Genomic DNA, 20,933 nt, shown 5'->3' with positions numbered 1-20,933 from the left:
CGCTGCTCGCGCCCAACGACATCTGGTGGCGAGGAGTTGTTGTTGTTGTTGTTGCTGGCGCCTCCCCTAGGTCGACTTCGGCGTTAAATGGCTGTGCTTGCGCGCGGCAAGATGATAGCTACCTCGCCTGGTACGCAGGAGGTTGTGGGTTCGATCCCGACCTCTGCTGTATATTTGGAGTTTGCGGTGTCTCTCTCATCATCATCACGCTGGCTAGGAGATGTTGACTACCTCGCCTGGTACGCAGGAGGTCGTGGGTTCGATCCCGACCCTGACGCCTGCTGTATATTTGGGGTCTGCGTGTCTTTCTATATCATCATCATCACGGTGGCTAGGAGATGTTAACTACCTCGCCTGATTTGCAGGAGGTCGTCGGTTCGATCCCGATCCCGACCCTGACGCCTGCTGCTGTATATTTGGAGTTTGCGGTGTCTCATCATCATCATCATCACGGTGGCTAGGAGATGTTAACTACCTCGCCTGGTGTGCAGGAGGTCGTCGGTTCGATCCCGACCCTGACGCCTGTTGCTGTATTTGTGGAGTTTGCGTGTCTCTCTCTCTCTCCGTGGTCGCGTGGATTTTTCTCCGGTTCCTCCGGTTTTCCCCTTCACATTTAGAATCAACATCACGCCTTTAGAGTCTGTGGCTACTGCTAGACATGTCCATATGAGAAGTCCCTTCGTTGAGCTATCATTTGTGATAACCAGGTCGCTCAGTGGGGCCTTACCTGGTGAAATAATAAGTATAACCCGTAAAAACAAAGTTTTTCACTATAAATCCTTTATATGCGTGGCGGCTAGAGTCCTCTCGTCCTCTGGCTTGAGATGGCTGCCACCTATGGGTCAGATGATTGTCTGCCAGTATTAAGCAATTGGTAATTAAATATTTAATTTGTTTTCCCTAAACAGTGTAAAATTTAATTGTCTCGCACAACGAGTCTGTGTGCAAAATGTCAGCTCGATTGGATCACGGGAAGTGGGTTAAAAAACGACCGAAAGATTTGCACGGTCGTAAGCAAGCAAGCACGCAAGCAAGCAAGCAAGCGAACTTAATATAAAGGATTTTAAAAGTGTGTGTGGGTTGCGATCTGTGAAAAGTTCAGCACTGGGGGAGACAAAAGCGGTCAGGTGTGGTACCGGTCTCGCCGTGCGGACGTGATGGACTACTGTAGGTATGTTGGATGTCATTGACCTTCCAATCCCCCCACTGCTAGATGAGAGGGGCTGTTTGACCATACTTCACCACGCTGGTCGAGGCAGGGGGCACTGCCCTCTTGCAGACCAGCACGTATCGCAGCAGCCTGTTGAAAATATATATGATGTAACTAATTCTATTGTGGACATTTCTAGCAGCCAAATACTCTCAGCGCGTGATGTTGATTCCAAATGTGGAGAAACAAAGGAGGACCCGGAGAAAAGTCCACGCGACCACGGGGAGAGAGAGACGCAAACTTCAAATATACAGCAGCAGGCGTCAGGGTCGGGATCGACCCCATGACCCCCTGCGTACCAGGCGAGGTAGTTAACATCTCCTAGCCACCGTGATGATGATGATGAGAGAGAGACACCGCAGACTCAAAATCTACAGCAGACGTCAGGGTTGGGATCGAACCCACGACCTCCTGCACACCAGGCGAGGGTAGTTAACATCTCCTAGCCACCGTGATGATGAAGACGAGAGACACCGCAGACTCCAAATCTACAGCAGACGTCAGGGTTGGGATCGAACCCCCGACCTCCTGCATACCAGGCGAGGTAGTTAACCATGCATGCCGCCCTGGCATGTATGGTTTGCCCATCCAAGCGCGACCCAGGCTCACACATGCTTAGCTTTCGAGATCTGACAAGAAAATGTAAACAAATACAAGACCGATTTAAAGCTTTCGTGACTGCAGGGATTCATCTTCTTGGTTCTTTTGGTAAAGTCACGTAGAAGGCAAATAATAAAATAATAAAAATAAAACATTATATTATGTAGAAGGGAAATAATAAAATAAAAAATATAAAACATAATATAAAGTTTTAAAAAATTGTATTTTATTTTATTATTTCCCTTCTACGTGACTTTACCGAAAGAATCAACAAGATAAATACAAGACCGTGTAGTCCAGATGGACCCCGGTAGAAATGAGTTAGTCCCACCGAATGTGGCAAAAACTCGACCGATTAATCCAACCCAAGTTTATCTTTCGATTAAATTGAAAACGCATTTCGTGAGAACTGCTGTTTGTGTGACTCTAGGTTGTTGTCCTCCCCCCGCAACCTCCGGATTCGCACGGTTGGCTCGGTACGGCGCGAAAGAAATTCAAAGTACATACGACACACAACTTCAGTCGTGTCGATTTCTCTACACGGGTAGACTCGTCGGATTCGTGCGGTGGGTGCAGGCAGGAGAGGTTCGTCCACCAGGAGGCGTTGGGACGCCACTCGACCAAGCAGATGGAGATTTTACTGGTAGGTAACTCCTGGTTACTACTGTTGTAGCTACTACACGTGTAGCTAGTAGCTACTACTACACGTGTAGTAGCTGCTACTACACGTGTAGTAGCGACGGGCCCAGCGCTCTCAAGGGCCCCGCGCTAAATGCTTTCAAGCTATCAATACCGGTTCAGTGATTCTGTACTTGCTCTATTACTATAGTACTATACCACTTTAAACTTTTACGAACGACTCGGTGTTTAAGGTTAGCGATTTGTCGTATTATTTGGCTGTATGAAACATACAATAACTTTACTATTCAAGAAAAAAATGGATGTGTTTTAATATTTACGTTTTTTTTATTATTTAAGGCCCCTTTATAACAAATGCCACAGGTCCCGCACTCGCTTAGTCCGGCACCGGATGGGTGGCCAACACCACGCACGGCCGCCTTTGTCTCCCCAGTGGCGATGTTCACACACCGCACCAGGTACTGATTTGAGGCTGAGTCGACCTAGGGGAGGCTCAGGACCGGTTCAGATAATATCACGGTATACCACCGCCATCGTCACCGGACCACCAATAATAATGATTACGATCAATTATAATATTTATTATAATAAAGTATCATATTAATTTAAAAAAATTATAATATTAATTATAATTAATTGTATCGATCCCGCGCCCTGCTCCTATTGAGGCGTGGGTGTGTTTCATACAAAATCAGGCACTGAACTCCACTGATTAATTAAACCCAAGTTTATTTTTCAATTAAAATCATGACTCCGCTGCGCGTCACACTATACAGTATATTTAACACACGTTTATTCATCATACATCATCATCATACATATATAAAAAATAAACGCCGGTCTGCGCGGCGCGCTGTGTAACCCAAAGTTTCCCCAAATTCTCGTCCGAGCGATCCACCGCACCACCACCATTCTCCGACTTTCCGTGTTTACCAATTAACTCCTCCACATGCGATTACCTAGTACTGTAACTCGTGCCACGCTACACGCGCCAGATGATTGTTTAATACGTTCCACGTGACGCGCTAAGCAATAAACCCGTCTGCATTGGTAAAAGTCGATTCAAATGAAGACTGAGATCTCAGCGTACGTGTGTGCACGTGTTGTGTACGTGCACGGGTTGTGTTCCGTGTGTGTGCACGTGTTGTGTGTGTGAACTGGTTGTGTTCCGTGTGTGTGCACGTGTTGTGTGTGTACACGTGTCGTGTTCCGTGTGTACACGCGTTGTGTGTGCACACGTGTCGTGTTCCGTGTGTGTGTGTGCACTTGTTATGTGTGTGTACACGTGTTGTGTACGTGTACACGTGTTGTGTACGTGTACACGTGTTGTGTACGTGTACACGTGTTGTGTACGTGTACACGTGTTGTGTACGTGCACACGTGGTGTGTTCCGTGTGCACGTGTTCCGTGTGTGTCCGAGTGTTTCACGTGTGCGCGTGTCGCCCACACACGCTCCCACGTGACGCGGACAACGTTAATTGCTCGGCGTGTCATGCGGGACGTGTTTAACAATCATCGGGCTCGTGCAAGCAGCTTGGAACGAGTTCATTTGTATTTGAACGTGAAGGAGTAAGACGGTAAACACGGAGGGGGGAGCGTGGTGGTGTCGTTCGCGAGGTCTGAAGTTTGGAAAACCCTGGACTGGAACGAATCCGTGTCTCTCTCTCTCAATCGGAATCCCACCGCTCCCACTTTTACAAATATTTTAAAAACCGGCACTCCACTTTCGACACGCGGAGGATGGGGGGGCATTTTGATAAAACAAAATAAAGACGACTGAAGTACACAAAGATCACCCGTGTAGCCTTAACAGACTGTTGGGGCAAGTGCTGTTAGCGAGCAGCACCTATAAAGGCCGGCGCGGCACACGAGGGGGTTGTTGTTGGCCCACACCACGTCCGGCCGCCTTTGTCTCTCCCAATGGTGATGTTTACACGCCACGACCAGGTTACTCATTTAAGGCTGAGCCGACCTACCGGTTAAGTAATCGGCCACGAGCGTGATTTGAACTGGGGTCTCCGGATGTTTTGCCGGAGTGCGCTAACCACTGCACTACCGGCTCCCCACACTTAAGCACGAAACAAAGATGCCCCCCGTATAGCCTTAACAGACTGTAGGGGCAAGTGCTGTTAGCACCTATAAAGAACGGTACACGAGCACCTATAAAGGCCAGAACGGTACACGAGAGGGTGGGTGGGCCAGCATCACGCCCGACCGCCTTTGTCTCCCCAGTGGCGATGTTTACACACCGAACCGGGTACTCATTTGAGGCCGAGTCGACCTAGGGGAGGCCCAGGACCGGTTCAGATAATCGTCACTGGTGTTGGCCGTGAGCGGGAATCGAACCCGGGTCGCCAGGTTATTAGCGCAGCGCGCTAACCGCTGCACCACCGCTCACCACACTTAAGCACGCACACATACACACACGTAAGTATGTACACACGCGCACACACGTACCCACATGTACACATGTGACGTAACAGCACTCTTATGTCTGTCAGCTCATACTCTTTGGTTCTTTCGGTAAAGTCACGTAGGTATACAGAACCAAAGAGTATGGATTCCTGCAGTCACGAAAGCTTCAAACCTGTCAGCTGAGTTCACGTCAAGTACATTACATAAGGTGTCCTTCTTTAATGTACTTGAAGAAGACGAATTCAAAACCCGCATAAAGCGAATTTTGTGTCACAAACGACGCGGAAGGCCGCACACACGGAAAAGCAAACGCGCGTCCACGACGTCGTGTTTCCACGGCGGGGCCTGTCGCATTTGTTATAAAGGAGCCCTAAATTAAAAAAAAAATTTAACCCGTAAAAACAAAGTTTTTCACTCTAAATCCTTTATATGCGTGGCGGCTAGAATCCTCTTGTCATCTGGCTTGAGATGGCTGCCACCTATGGGTCAGATGATTGTCTGCCACAATTAAGCAATTGGTAATTAAAGATAATTTCTTTTTTCCTAAACAGTGTAAAATGTTGGAAAACATTTTTCATGAAAATTAATTGTCAAGCACAACGAGTCTGTGTGCAAAATGTCAGCTCGATTGGATCACGGGAAGTGGGTTAAAAAACGACCGAAAGACTTGCACGGTCCTAAGCAAGCAAGCAAGCACGCAAGCAAGTGAACTTAATATAAAGGATTTAATAACACGTGAATATGAAAACACAATTTTTTTTACTTGCATAGTAAAGTAATTGTATTTTTTCATTTGCTATACGGCCAGATAATACGACAAATCGCTAACCTTATACACCGAGTCGTTCGTAAAAGTTGAAGGCGGTATAGTACTATAGTAATAGAGCAAGTGCAGAATCACTGAACCGGAATTTATAGCTTGAAAGCATTTAGCGCGGGGCCCTTGAAAATGCGGGGCCCGTAGCTACTACACACGCAGCTACTACACGTGTAACTATGTTTGCTACTTGAATAACACTGGTCAACCAAATTTTTTTTTCTGGCCTGGACTTTTGCAGCTGTTTTAGACTAATTTCAGGGTGCTGATTCCAAATCTGATCTCTGATTTGCTCTATCACATCTCATTGTATGCTATCGGCATACCCCATTTTCATTGATTTTACCCGAAATTAACTCTGTCACTTATGATTGCAGGTTGTTCCGAGTCAGTGACTGCTTTAGTGTTAAAATATGGTGCTGTATTTTTAGGATAGTGTGTTTATAATATCATTTTATGTAGATATCCACATTTATATAATATTTTTCTTCTGCCTGCAGTTTTATTGAAAATGCAATATTTGATATCTCAAAAACCTGATGTGATAGACAAAAACTGATACCAGATTTGGAATGCCATAAAAAGTGTGTTGACCAGTGTAATCCGGCACTGGGTTGGCGGTGCTGTTGCGAGATTTCGCGCAGCGAGTACAAAAACAAAAACGGAGGAGCGTGGAAGTGAACGCTAGAGGGCAGACGCCACCTCCTTGCAAGGCGCGGGCAAGGAACGCAATGGGTGGGTGGGATTGGAATACGGACTCACGATCTGTCGCCAACCGAGAAAAATTAACCCGTAAAAACAAAGTTTTTCACTATAAATCCTTTATATGCGTGGCATCGGTTTTATTTTATTATTCATTTCTGTTTTGCTTGAGTAAGAGTTTCATTTTTATCACATTGGTATTTTAAATTAAATATAAGGAAAGTCGTATATAAGGACATTGGTCTTTGAAACGGGCGGCTAGAGTCCTCTCGTCCTCTGGCTTGATATGGCTGCCACCTATGGGTCAGATGATTGCCTGCCACCATTAAGCAATTGGTAATTAAATATTTAAAATAATTCCTAAAAAAATTCACGAAAATAAATTGTCACGCACAACGAGTCTGTGTGCAAAATGTCAGCTCGATTGGATCACGGGAAGTGGGTTAAAAAACGACCGAAAGATTTGCACGGTCGTAAGCGCGCAAGCAAGTGAACTTAATATAAAGGATTTAAAAAAACAAAAGCCGCGTGAGCGATGGACTCACGTGGAGAGATATCGAAGGGACACGGCTCCACTTTTTTCGTGGCATTCCTGTCACCCCTCCTCCAGTGGTGGCTCCTGCAAAATCTCTCAGGGGGGGGCAAATGTCTGGATGATTGATAAGGATAAGGTCCACCCATGCAATGGATAAATTAACAGCTTAAGCATGTAAAGGCAACTTCACTTTTTTTAATGTTAATGAAAAATAAAGTGACTCTTACAATACATATTGTTTGTTTCTATACTCACTATTATTACAATCCACTCAGTTTCTTTTATTAAAGATGCCACGAGGTAGCGAAAAATATTGTTGATGACGTAAGCACGTTAGTGCGAGCCCTCCCAGAAGCCATAGAGAATGCATTGGAGCGCCCGCCGTTCGAAAAAAAACATCTTTCAATGTAAGTCTATGGGGCCACTCGGGCCGATTCTCAGCCGGAGTGAAATCGCCCAAAAAGAGGCGGTACTCCACAGAACGTGACATGACGCTGATTGGACTATATCCAGAGGCACAGTAACGGCTGAGATTTGGTGGTGCGTCGCCCAATCGCCCTAATGAAGAAACTGCCCCTGCCCTCCTCCCTCCTCCACCCCCTGTAACGTTGCAGGCTCGGCTCTGGTCGTCTTCACACACGAGGAGCAGTCGAAACGCGAGCTTGGGAGGCGCATTGTCGGAGACATTCTAGAAGACGCTGGTGACGAACACGCGTCTGGTACGGCGGAAAGCTTGCGGAGGATTTCGTCCAGCAGTGGATTGAACATTCTAGATTTGAAGCTTTCGTGACTGCAAGTATTCATATTCTTAGGTTCTTTCGGTAAAGTCACGTAGGTAGTAATACATTTTGATTTTTTTACCTACGTGACTTTACCGAAAAACCCTAAGAATATGGATTGAACATGGCTGATTGTGTCATTTTTGTTTGTCATCGGTATGCATTTCAATCTGGATTAGAAGCTTTCGTGACTGCAGGAATCCATACTCTTTGGTTCTTTCGGTAAAGTCACGTGGGTAGACGACTTCAGAATTTCCTTGCTGTGGTTGTCCCATCTGATGATATTTCGCTTGTGTTGCGATCGAAACGTCGTGATTTGTTTTATTTTATTTCTACCATATGTGACTTTGCCGAAAGAAGCAAAGAGTACGGTATAACATTTTTTAAGCGAATTTTTTTTTGGTCGGTCAGGGTGGAGTGGTGGCACAGCGGTTAGCGCCATCGCAATAATACAAAACAAACGTTTTTAACACTTCTTAGAATTTGCAACAATACCACAAGAAACGCGACTCCGGGCTCTGGAAACCACCTGGAGAAGATCCCAGCCACGTGTTGACAATGATGGCGAACTTTTTGAAGCTATTAACATTACATTTGTTATCGTGTTACATTGTAGTATTATCCGTTATTTTCCCATTAAAAACGATAGTCCCGTATAAGTGTTAACATGTTTTTGAAGCGCCCTGTGTACCCAGCGGCCTGAGTTTTGATTCCCCACTGCGGTGGGCGATGACTGAACCGGTCTGGGGGACCCACCACCACCACCACCAGCACCACCACCAGCACCACCACCACCACCAGCACCACCACCACCAGCACCACCACCACCAGCACCACCAGCACCACCCTGCACCATCAGTACGGCTGAACAACCTCCACGGCGAGTGCAGTGGCCTTAAGGCCATAGTTCTTAACCTTTACCGCAGCCTTGCACCCCCTTTGCTTCTCAATCGCTAGACATACAATGTACAACGTTAATAACTACACAGGGCTTGATGAAACAGAGTTATCTTCTTGGTTCTTTCGGTAAAGTCACGTAGAAGGGAAGTAATAAAATAATAAAAATAAAACAATACAATCATTCTCACGACGTTTCGGCCACAACGCAAGCAGCCGTCCTCAGGTGAAAGCCAGGTCTGTCGAGGCGACAGCGTCTGAATGAAACAGCACACGTGCTTGGAGCATATATATATAAGCTGGGTTGGAAGGGGGGGGGGGAAGGGCGCCTTGACAAAATAATTTGCATATCAAGAGGAATTTAGCATAATTTTTTCTTCTTATGTTTTATTTGTATTATTTTATTACTTCCCTTCTACGTGACTTTACCGAAAGAACCAAGAAGATGAATCCCTGCAGTCACGAAAGCTTTAAATCGAAAGCTAATTATTTTATTATTTTTATTATTTTATTATTTCCCTTCTACGTGACTTTACCGAAAGAACCAAGAAGATGAATCCCTGCAGTCACGAAAGAAGCTTTAAATCGAAAAAGAAACAGAGTTAGTTACTTACGTGCCTGTGTTTAATTTGTCTTTTCGATTATTTACCTTCTAAAACAAAAATCGAGCCACGTCTCGCCCGCCCGCCCGCCCGCCTCCCCCCAGAAAGGACCTCTCGCACCCCACGTGAAGAAGATCCATCGCCTTGAAGCGACGTTGTTGCATCGGCAAAGAGACGCGCGTGAGTTTATGTTGCAGTGTGTCAACCAGTGGCGGCTCCTGCAAAATCTCTCAGGGGGGGCAAATGTCTGGATGATTGATAAGGATAAGGTCCACCCATGCAATGTATAAATTAACAGCTTAAGCATGTAAAGGCAACTTCACTTCTTTAATATTAATGAAAAATAAATTGACTCTTACAATACATCTTGTTTGTTTCTATCTCACTATTATTACAATCCACTCAGTTTCTTTTATTAAAGATTCCACTAGGTGGCGACAAATAATATTGTTGGATGAAACGTGCTTACGTATGATGACGTAAGCACGTTAGTGCGAGCCCTCCCGGAAGCCATAGAGAATGCATTGCAGTGCCCGCCGTTCGAAAAAAAACATCTTTGAATGTAAGTCTATGGGGCCACTCGGGGCGATTCTCAGCCGGAGTGAAAATCGCCCAAAAAGAGGCGGTACTCCACAGAACGTGACATGACGCTGATTGGACTATATCCAGAGGCACAGTGACGGCTAGCGTGACTCTGTGGTTGAATGACATTGGTGGTGCGTCGCCCAATCGCCGTAATGAGGAAACCGCCCCTGGTGTCAACCAATTGGGTGCGCCAATTCACCAGATACGAATCATCAGTCCACGCGTTGGTCGACGTGGGGGGGCCCTTCCGGACCGCACTCGGACCTACAAACTGCTCCACGCGCGCCGGGAAGGTGGTCTAATGGTGCGTTCCTTTCAAAATCATCAAAACCCTCCTTCTCCTCCTCCACAACACGAGCCATATTCTCCCCCGAGACCATGAATGGATCACCTTCAAAATGCAACTCTTTAAAAAAAAATCGACACACTCGTAAATACCACCGTGGCCTTAAAACAATGGCATTAACTGTGTATCTTGTGTTCTCCACAGGGAATGCATTATTTGCTCCGCTGCGGTTCTCCTGCCACCGTTCTCCCATTCACATGTTTCATTGCTTCTACATACTATTAACATGCCCTCCCTTTGTTAATGCTACCCCCCTCCCTTTGGTGCTGCTGATCCTGCATAATGCATGGGCATAATATGACTTTGAACCCCCCCCCCCCCGCCCACCTCCTACGCATTTCCATGAATATGCTAAATTCCTCTTGATATGCACATTCTTTTGTTAATGCTCTCTTCTTCTTCCACCTCCAACTCAGCTTATATATAAGCTCCTAGCTTGGCAGTGTCTCATTCTTCACCTGAAGACGGCTGCTTGCGTTGTAGCCGAAACGTCGTGAGAAATATTTTATTATTTTATTACTTCCCTTCTACGTGACTTTACCGAAAGAACCAAGAAGATAAAAATGTACACTGTTAAAGCGACGTTACGGGCCAATGGGGCCTTCCCTCGGCTCTCCGCTGTGAAGGCCCATTGCCCGAAACGTCACCTTGTGATACACATCGTCTCAGGGCCGCAGTGTTGATGACCGTGGTGGATTTCGATTTAAAGCTTTCGTGACTGCAGGGATTCATCTCCTTGGTTCTTTCGGTAAAGTTACGTAGAAGGGAAATAATAAAATAATACAAATAAACCAATTAAATACATTTCTCACGACGTTTCTTCAGACGCTGTCTTTCAGACAGACCCGTTCTTCACCTGAGGATGGCTGCTTGCGTTGTGGCCGAAACGTCGTGAGAATTGTATTGTTTTATTTTTATTATTTTATTACTTCCCTTCTACGTGACTACCGAAAGAACCAAGAAGATGAAGACCGTGTTGGAGTTTGCTAATTGTGTAGCCTGTGTGCCGCTGGCAATGGAGAATCAGTAGCAGCAGCAGCAGCAGCACCACCACCACGGTTGCATTTGCATTACGAGGTCTACTGTGGAATATCTTACCGTAGAGTTACATTATTTATGTAACTGCCCACTTGTAAAATAAAAAATATATTTTAAAAAGTGGCAAAGCCTGGGACAGGCTTTTTGGAATTGGTTGAAATTCCACATTCCCATAACGGGAGCTAGCCTTACCCGCAGGCCAATCACCTCCACATTCTCACAGAGCGGGGAACTCATTTTAATAACCGAGCAGAGACGAATTGACGATGATGATGGGATCAGTTGACCCCCGGAAAGCCTGGGACAGGATTTTTGGAATTGGTTGAAATTCCACATTCCCATAACGGGAGCTAGCCTTACCCGCAGGCCAATCACCTCCACATTCTCACAGAGCGGGTACTCATTTTAATAACCGAGCAGAGACGAGTTGACGATGATGATTGGATCAGTTGACCCCCGGAAAGCCTGGGACAGGATTTTTGGAACTGGTTGAAATTCCACATTTCCATAACGGGAGCTCGCCTTACCCGCAGGCCAATCACCTCCACATTCTCACAGAGCGGGGAACTCATTTTAATAACCGAGCGGAGACGAGTTGACGATGATGATGAGATCAGTTGACCCTCTGAACCGGGATTTGAACTCGTGACCTAATTGATTACGAGTCGACAGGTAGGTAAGGACCGCACCTCCGATGAGCATGGTTGGCTACGTACGGCGGGAGAGAAGTTCAACACACGTGCGTACATGATCACAGTGCGACACCCCAAGGAAAGCGCTAAAAGCTTTTAAAATCAACAAAAAGCGCCACGGGTGTGCCGTCATTTTCACCACGAATTCTTGTCTCACCCTACCAGCAACAACCACCACCACCGCCACGACTCCAGGCCTCAAGGCTCTCCCCAACGCTACCCTCGTCATTGTTTTTAACCTCAGGGACAACAGCAAAAAAAAACACGTGGATGGATGGATGATATTGCACCAAGACAACTTACTTCGCCGGGACAGATTGTCGCGTCTGCAAAGTGGGTCAGGAGTTGAACGTTGAGCTGGGATGATTCATATTCTTAGGTTTTTTCGGTAAAGTCACGTAGGTAAAAAAATAAAATTAATAAAAGTAAAATAAAAATCACGACGTTTCGGAGGCAACACAAGCTTCCGTCTTCAGGTGGAACCGTCACAGCACGATAGCTGTATCAAGTGAGAGAAATTCTGTGTTCTTGGAATATCTCTCACTTGATACAGCTATCGTGCTGTGACGGTTCCACCTGAAGACGGAAGCTTGTGTTGCCTCCGAAACGTCGTGATTTTTATTTTATTTTTATTTTACTTTTATTAATTTAAATTTTTTACCTACATGACTTTAACGAAAAAACCTAAGAATATGAATCCTTGCAGTCACGAAAGCCTCAAATCTGGGATGATTCGTCGATTAACAATAATTACTTATTTAAACTATTTTTATTTTACCAGTGAGCTATACAGCTGTTTTTCAGAAGCGACCTGGTCACAAATGACAGCTCAACGAAGTGGCTTATCGCGTGAACATTTATAGCAGCCAAATACTCGAAACGCGTGATGTTGATTCTAAGCGTGGAGGGAAAAACCGGTGGACCCAGAGAAAAATCCACGCGACCACGGGGGGAGAGAGACACACGCAAACTCCAACTTTACAGCAGTCGTCAGGGTCTGGATCGAACCCACGCCCTCCTGCATACCAGGCGAGGTAGTTAACATCTCCTAGCCACAGCGGCGCTCTTTTTATCCAGGGAAGCCACACGCAGTGCACGGACCGACTCATTTTCAGATGGCCCCTGCCGCCACATTGGGCGGTTTTAATTTTAAGACGATTTCGGCCAATGGAATGAATCCTTACACGCGTCGAAAAAACTCGGAGCACCCAGAGAAAACCCACGCGTGCGAGGAGGCAACGCTCTATCCCGTCATACAGAAGGATTTCTCATTCGCTGTACCGCCTTACCCCTGGCGAGCCAGGAGGGTGCGGCTCCTCCTGGACACCCACTCGGAAGGGAGTTTCACAACCCATCTGTGCGGTGATTTCATCAACCCTCGCCGCTGCTCTCACAGTGTCGCATTCCAGGCTGTGCCACGTGCAGCGTAAGCCACCACGACCTGGCTGAGTCGATGAAATGTTTTTAAAGTCGATTAATCGACCTAATATAAATATAATCGATTGATTTACCTTCTTGGTTGTTTCGGTAAAGTCACGTAGAAGGGAAGTAATAAAATAATAAAAATTAAACATAAAATAATTCTCACGACGTTTCGGCCACAACGCAAGTAGCCGTCCTCAGGTGGAGAACAGGTCCGTCAAGTAGACGGACCTGTTCTTCTGTCTACTTGACGGACCTGTTCTCCACCTGAGGACGGCTACTTGCGTTGTGGCCGAAACGTCGTGAGAATTATTTTATTATGTTTTATTATTATTTTATTACTTCCCTTCTACGTGACTTTACCGAAAGAACCAAGAAGATGAATCCCTGCAGTCACGAAAGCTTTAAATCGAAATTTAATTATTTTATTATGCTTTCTTTTTATTATTTTATTACTTCCCTTCTACGTGACTTTACCGAAAGAACCAAGAAGATGAATCCCTGCAGTCACGAAAGCTTTAAATAGATTCATTTACGTCGTTGATTACTCGGCCCCACTAAAAAACGGCGGTTGATCCCTCATATTTGTGAAAAAGCGCTTTATAGCACATCGGGTTCCTCCAGCATAAATATTCTGATTATGTTTAACACGTGAGCTTTCGCGACCAATATTATACACGAGGTTTGTTCGGTTAGATCGCGTAAATATAAATGTCGTTAAACCTGCCACCACCCGCCACAGCTAATTCGTAACGAATCGGCACGTTCTGTGTACGTGACAAGTCTAACTAATTGGCTGTGTCGGGTGGTGGCGGGTTTAACGACACATTTATTTTTACGCGATCCAAACCAAAAAGCCTCGATCATGGATTCTGAAAACCTGCCACACCGAAGGCAGGAAACCCCCCTAGGAGCCACGCCCAGCGTGACGTCATCGACAGACGATGACGTAACCAGGCCCCAGACCATCATCTCCAGGTGAAGCTACTTTTGCTTTAATTCAGCCGGGCCAAGGAACCGAACCGATGTTTCGAAAGAGCATCCACTGCTGGACGTAACTTACACCACCACATCCATGACAAGTCTAGATCCTCATCGATAGTCGCTCCGTCTCTCACATGGACGTTCAACCCCCGATGGGGTTAACGCTTCTCTATGGGTTGCCAATAGGACTGCATGATTACCTTGTACAGAATAACAAAGATCCCCCGTATAGCCTTAACAGACTGTTGGGGCAAGTGCTGTTAGCGACTAGCGAGGCGATCAGCGCGTTCCTCTGGCTGTTTCGCACTTCCAAGCCGAGCCTGCGTTTTGTTATTTTCGCTCTCGGAAGGACCCCTCCCGGGCGGCAACGATTGGCGTCGTGGGGAGATTGCCGCTCTACTTTCTGTTGTTGTTGTTGTTTAACGATGAGACTCCGGGAGCTGGCTGGCTGTGCCACTCCGCACCGCCCGATTGGCTACGTACGGCGCGAAAGAAGTTCAACATACATGTACACACTCCCAAGTTTTGCAAGGCAGTTTTTAGCGGGGCCATTGATATCGTCATCGTCGTCGGGGTATTAATCTCAAATTTATTAACGGAAAATATGTCCATGTCCAGTGTAGATCTCGCCAAAGGCTGTGTCTCCTGAGCGTCACGTCTCACCTACACTCCAGTCGAACCACGCGACCCTGAACGCATTTCCGCATTCGGCACAACGCACTTGGCACACCGCACCCGGCACACCACGTCCAGCACACCGCACCCGGCACCATCGACTTGCCCCATGGTTGTGGCTGCTACTCGTCATGGCACCAACACAACACTGACCCAGAAAAAAAAAATCCAGTGAGAAATTAAGCCCTGGCTATTGTCGCTCTTGTTGTCGTTTAGAACATCGCTGTTTATTCTGTTTCAAACAGGTCCCTGCGGGGTGGGCTGGTAGGAACGAATAACCAAAAAATATAAACATCATGTATTATTACACTTGTTAAGCCAGGAAAGCCTTACTGAGTGTAAAGGTTTTTGTAGGGTCCTGCCAAGTGTTTGCAGTAGGGGGCGATGTTGCTGCACCTAATCGGACATCGGACGGACGATATAATCTATTGTAGGCTGGTTCACTTCGTTCCTACCAGTATAAACGTTTGTTGACAGGATGCGACGGCCCCAACGCGGCACGTGTCCACGCGTCGAGCCGCCGATTCACCGAGATTTTCAAGCTGCGCGGTTTCCCTTCGTTATTCACGAACTTGCCATCCGCGATTTTGGCTATCGGCGAATCGCATCCGAAACTCGACACGACTGCAATGAGATAAAGCGCCGAGATAATTTCCACGTATTTAATAGCTTATTCACGCATTTAAGGTGATTCATTAAAAAGGGTGACATCATCACCTGATGATGATGATTGCTTGTGTTGCAGTCGAAACGTCGTGAGAATTTTAATTGTTTAATATTTATATTATTTCCCTTCTACATGACTTTACCGAAAGAACCAGGAATATGAATCCCTGCAGTCACGAAAGCTTTAAATCAAAACAAATACAATGTTAATAATAGCTTCAAAACGTCAAAGTGTCTCCACTTGTTCGCCATCATTGTCAACAAGTGCCTGGAATCTTCTCCAGGTGGTCTCCAGAGCCCGGAGGCAAATTCTCAGAAGCGTGAAATACATTTTGAAGCACCCTGTATACGTGTGCGCGCGCGTGTACACAATATTAGTCTAATCGGTGTGGCGGGAGCCACGAGCCAACACCGATCAAGGCTCTCGCGTTGCACAGCGGGTGCCGTTGGTCACAGCTCCGCTCGCGCGGACCGGCGACTACGTTTGCCGCGCCGTGCGACTCGCTGTGGGCCGCGTCGACCGAAGGCCCCAGAAGGCAGCATCAGGGACTGAATGAGCACCGGTGGTTCAGATGCACGCTGTGGCCAGGAATCGAACCGGGGCTGCCGTGGGACACAGCGAGGCCACACGCGGCAACGCTACGCCGCGTCCACGAGAGCGCGCCGAGACCCACGGTCACGAGCACGATGCAACGCGTCGATAGTGTCTGCTGCTGGCCCTCCCCCCCGCCACCGGAGGCAGACGTCTCTCGTGCGTTCAGCGCCTTGCGTTTCATTTTGAGCTCGGACCGGCGCGGCAAACGGCCAGCGTGGTGGGGGAAAGAATGAATCAACCCGGAGCGCGAGGGCTCCGTGATGGCTCGGCTCCGGTGTGCCGGTGGGAGTAAAACGGGGAGATAAAAAAAAACACGAGTACCAGAACACACTCCCCACCCGGACTCCGACACCGACAAACAAAAAAAATCCTTAGGAGTTTACTTAAAAAGAAAGACCTGGCTCAATGAGCTTTATTGCCTAAAAAGTTACGCGGCGATCGCCCGCACGGCCACCACGGGATGTGTGCGTGCGTGCGCCCGCGCGCGCGATCGCACGGCGAACTACGTCGTTGGGTTTTCATGACAAAAAAAATGAAACGATCAACGCGTCGCGGCGGGGGCGATCGCGATCGGAAAACGCGCGCGGCCCCCACGCGCGTCAACGATAAAAGCGAGGAGCGGGGGGTGGGGGTAGTGGGAAGTCGCTCCGACTACATCGTCACGCAGTCCCTCCGCCGCGCTCTTTGCTTGCCGGGTAGAAAACAAAAACATTTTAAACAATAAGACGAAGTTCGTTATTCTGTTCATTACTACTAAGCCGTAAGAAGCTGATTTGATTTACTTAATACAGCCACGTGGGGATTGTGGGGGGTTCTGTTTTCGTTTGCTTTTGTTCAATCGCGACTTTAAAACCGTCAATTTGGAAGAGCCGGTGAGGTGCGTGCGTGGTACACGGCACACACACACACACGGTACCACGCGTCTGTGTGTTTATATACACGGTACACAGTTAGGCGGTATACACACACAGTACACGCGTGTGCGTCTGCGTGTTTACATACACGGTACACACAAGAGCGGTATACACACGCACCCTCTCTCACGGTGTACGCGTGCACAAAGGCAACGTGGATCGGCGATTCCACGCTAATGGGATTACGAGACCAACTGCGGGCGCATCGTCAGGCAGGGGCGATCATTCTTTCCCCAACGCGTAAAGAACCTTCGGACACGATGCTCGCGTCGCCGTTGACGATTATACCCACGCGCTGCAATCGCTGGTTCGTTTCCATCACCGCAGTAGCGCGCGACCGCGCGCACGCACGACCATTCATACGCGCGACAACACAGGTTGAGCACAGGCGATACGCAAACGATCGCAGGATCAACGCAGCTCACGACACGCACGCGTGTGCCGCGCGTGTGGCACGCACAAACAAAAACAAAGATCCCCCCGCGGAGCTTTAACAGACTGTAGGGGCAAGTGCTGTTAGCGAGCACCTATGAAGGCCTGGAACGGCACACGAGGGGGTGGGTGGCCAGCACCACGCCCGGCCGCCTTTGTCTCCCCAGTGGCGAGGTTTGCGACACACCGCACCAGGTACTCATTTGAGACTGAGTCGGCCTAGGGGAGGCCCAGGACCGGTACAAATAATCGTCACTGATGCTGGCCCGGAGCGGGAATCGAACTCGGGTGGCCCCGGCTTCGTAGCGCGCTACACTACCGCTCCCCCTACACACACACACACACAAGCACGATACACATTCGCGTGCACACACACACACAGCACACTTTGCGTACACGTTGTACAGTACCGATATCACATCATTGCATTTTATTCGGATAAAAAAATTCACCGACCTCCCATCCTCCGCTTCAAGGCCCAAGTGTCATGTCCCCCCCCGCCCACCCCACCTCCCGCCCCCCACTTACTAATCCTGCTGCCGGCACTTTAGTGGAATTGGAATCTCGACCGCTACAAAAATATACATCTCTAAAAACAGTGGAAAATATCTTCCCCACCCCCCCCCAGCGACGGGAAAGCACAGCCCTTTTTGTTTCAAATCATCGCGCCCCGTTTCACTCATCTTTTAGTTTGTTTGTTTGTCTGTTGTTTGTCCTTGGCCTGTGAGGCTGGCCACCCGTTTCTCCGCCGTCGTAACCGCCGCCCCCTCCACTCCGCCGCCACAATAATTTCTCACGGAGCGATATAAAATCTCCCGATAGGGCGATTCCCCCCGCGTTACACCGTAACCGTGCACAGTAAATTTGCATCTCGCGTACCTATCGCTATTGCTTTACGCGCCCCGTTAATTCTGCTGAAAAGGAAGGTTCGCTTATTTTAAATGTTCTCAGCCAACAGTTCGCTCAACGCGAGCCAGCCGAACGAGCCTTCTAATCATTTGGCAAGTTACAAATCTGTGAAGCTTGTCACGTACGGGGTGAGCCTGTCAGTGTACGCCAAACATAATTTGAATTCGCGATTGCAATTGCTCCCAAAGCACGACGAATTTTAACGGATAAAAGCTATTTAATGAGTAAGAACTTCGGTGCTTTGTGCTTGTAATTTCATAGATATTTTATCGGGACGTAAAAGATCTGGGATCAATAAAATGAGCTACGGCAATCGCAACATGACGACGATGGCCTTGCGACGTAACCGCGTGTGGGGGGGGTCACCGTGCCACGGGCAACTTGACCGCCCACCCAGAACCCTCGGCGGTCGAGCGGACCAAGGGGATTCTATTTATTTTACTTCTTTAAAAGACGAACAACGAACGACGGTGGCGGAGGTGACGGAGAACGTTCCGGCAGGCCGACAGCGCCGGCGCGCAAGCGGCCCCCCCCACCGAGCCGTTAACGACAGACGATTATAAAAAAAAAAAATTTCACCATCATTTGTTTGTTATCCGAAAAACGTCTTCACGGAAACGGCAGGCGACGATTTTGCCGATACCGGGGAGACAACCAGCTGGGAGCGCGTGCGTCAGTAGCAGTGCTGCACATTACTTAAGAGAGAGTCACCTAACGAGGAGACTCGATTGGGAAATAATAATAATCATGATATTAAGACTCAATGTAATAAAGAGATGAAGTAGCCACAGTGGCTGTGCTTTTGTGTAGAAGTCGTCGGCTTGTCTCGTACTAACGATGATAATGATGACAATCAGGACAACTGTTGATGAAGATGGTGACGATTATGACGTGAGAATGAAGATGGGCAATGAATACGACAAGAATGATGGCAAAGAAGATGATCGCAACGGAGATGGTGACGACACTGATGATCATGATGATGATGTCGACGAAGATTATCATTATTCTGACGATGATGCCGATGGCGGCAATGGATGTGACGATGGGCATCAACGTCAACAAGACGTTGATAATCAATACGTGATAACTCTGACAGACAATAAAAACGACTAAAACAATGACGTTCAAAAACGATAATGATTACGATGACGACGACGACAATTAACGACAAACATGATCGATACGACAAGAATCAAAATGACGATTACGACGAGAGGAAATTTACGGAAAGTGAAAATTTAAAAACGACGGTGACGACGCTGAACGATGGCGGACGACGACGAGATTACGACCACCACCACCGTAAAGAAGATCTCTCAACGGGACAACGACGTCGCCGCCTCCTCCTCCGCGCACGCCCGGTCGCAGTGACCTCACAGCACCTCCCGCCATCGCAGCCTTCGAAGGTCAAAGTTCAAATCACGCGCGTTCCCACGCCCCCGCCACCACGCGCTCCCGCCGTCACAGAGTGATAACGGTGCCATCCTCCTCCATGCTGCCCCGCTGCAGCGCACCGCCGTTCCCGTGCCCTCTCGCCACAACCGCCGGCGCTTTGCCACCGCCGCCGCCCCCGCCCCGCGACCCCCCGGCCCTCTCCGCCTGCGCCCCTCCGTTGAGCTCCGCGTCCGACTGGAAGCGCCGCGACAGCTCCCCGTTGGGCGACAGCGGCAGGGGCTCCAGGGAGAACGGCGCCGACGACGACAACGCCGCCGCCGAATCTATCACCAGGTCTTCGTCGCTCTCCTCGCCGCTGTCCTCGTCCGTGTAGTTGGTGATGACGTAGGGCGGGCGCTCGACGGCCGGCGCGCCGTTGCTCCGCGCGGCCGCCGCCACCGCCCCCCCGCCGCCCCCCCTGGCGCCGCCGCCACCGCCGCCGGAAGACGAAGAGGACGACGTCGCGGACGGCGCCGTGCCCGTCCCGCCGGACAGCGTCCCGCCGGCAGCGGCGGGACGCTGGTTTGCGGGCCGCACGGTGATGACGAGGTTGCGGCTGTTGGCCACCATCATGTCGGTGACCTGGTCGAGCGTCTTGCCGGCGACGTCGATGCCGTTCACCTCCAGCACTTCGTCGTTGACGGCGAGGAGGCCGGTGCTCTCGGCCAGGCCTCCCGGCACGAGGCGGGAGATGAAGACGGCCGGCGTCTTCTCGATGCCACGCGCCATCACGCGCAGGCTCGTGCCGTCGCGGATGAAGAAGCCGAGAGGCCGCTCCGAGCCCTGGTGGGGGATTGCGGGTGAGAGGCGGGGGGGGCAATAGGGCAAAGGGGATAGGAGGGGGAGATGATTATGTTGTTGTTGTTGTTGATGTGGGGAGATGGATATTGTTTGAGGAGAGATGGGAGAGACCCGTGGGAGACTCGATGAGATGAGGAGATGTAAAGGAGATGGAAAGATAGGGGAGACACGGGGAGACGTGGGAGCATGGCGAGCGATGTGCAGAGATAGGGGACGAAAATGGGCAGATGAAGGGAGACAC

At 48.7% G+C, this 20,933-nt stretch overlaps 1 protein-coding gene and 1 long non-coding RNA gene across 2 annotated transcripts in view; one reads left to right on the top strand and one right to left on the bottom strand.

Annotated features, from left to right (window-relative positions):
- The first annotated feature begins 17 nt into the window (after nucleotides 1–17).
- On the top strand, nucleotides 18–7,649 carry LOC133354833 (uncharacterized). The gene is made up of 3 exons (XR_009756633.1): nucleotides 18–130; nucleotides 2,387–2,453; nucleotides 7,533–7,649. It is a non-coding gene; the product is annotated as an uncharacterized LOC133354833 (long non-coding RNA).
- A 6,501-nt stretch (nucleotides 7,650–14,150) lies between these two features.
- The window catches only part of PARD6B (par-6 family cell polarity regulator beta), a 61,763-nt gene continuing 54,980 nt past the window's right edge, over nucleotides 14,151–20,933 (bottom strand). The window contains exon 4 of the mRNA XM_061571916.1: nucleotides 14,151–20,674. Within this exon, the coding sequence (XP_061427900.1) occupies nucleotides 19,919–20,674 (756 nt within the window). The 3' untranslated portion in view covers nucleotides 14,151–19,918. The remainder of the gene's footprint in view (nucleotides 20,675–20,933) is intronic.

This window comes from Lethenteron reissneri, chromosome 49, assembly GCF_015708825.2.
Source record: "Lethenteron reissneri isolate LAM-NWPU_2019-01 chromosome 49, ASM1570882v1, whole genome shotgun sequence".
In the NCBI taxonomy this organism is placed as follows: domain Eukaryota; kingdom Metazoa; phylum Chordata; class Hyperoartia; order Petromyzontiformes; family Petromyzontidae; genus Lethenteron; species Lethenteron reissneri.
The sequence above is the reverse complement of the archived record's forward strand: the minus strand, read 5'-3'. Positions and strand labels throughout refer to the sequence as shown.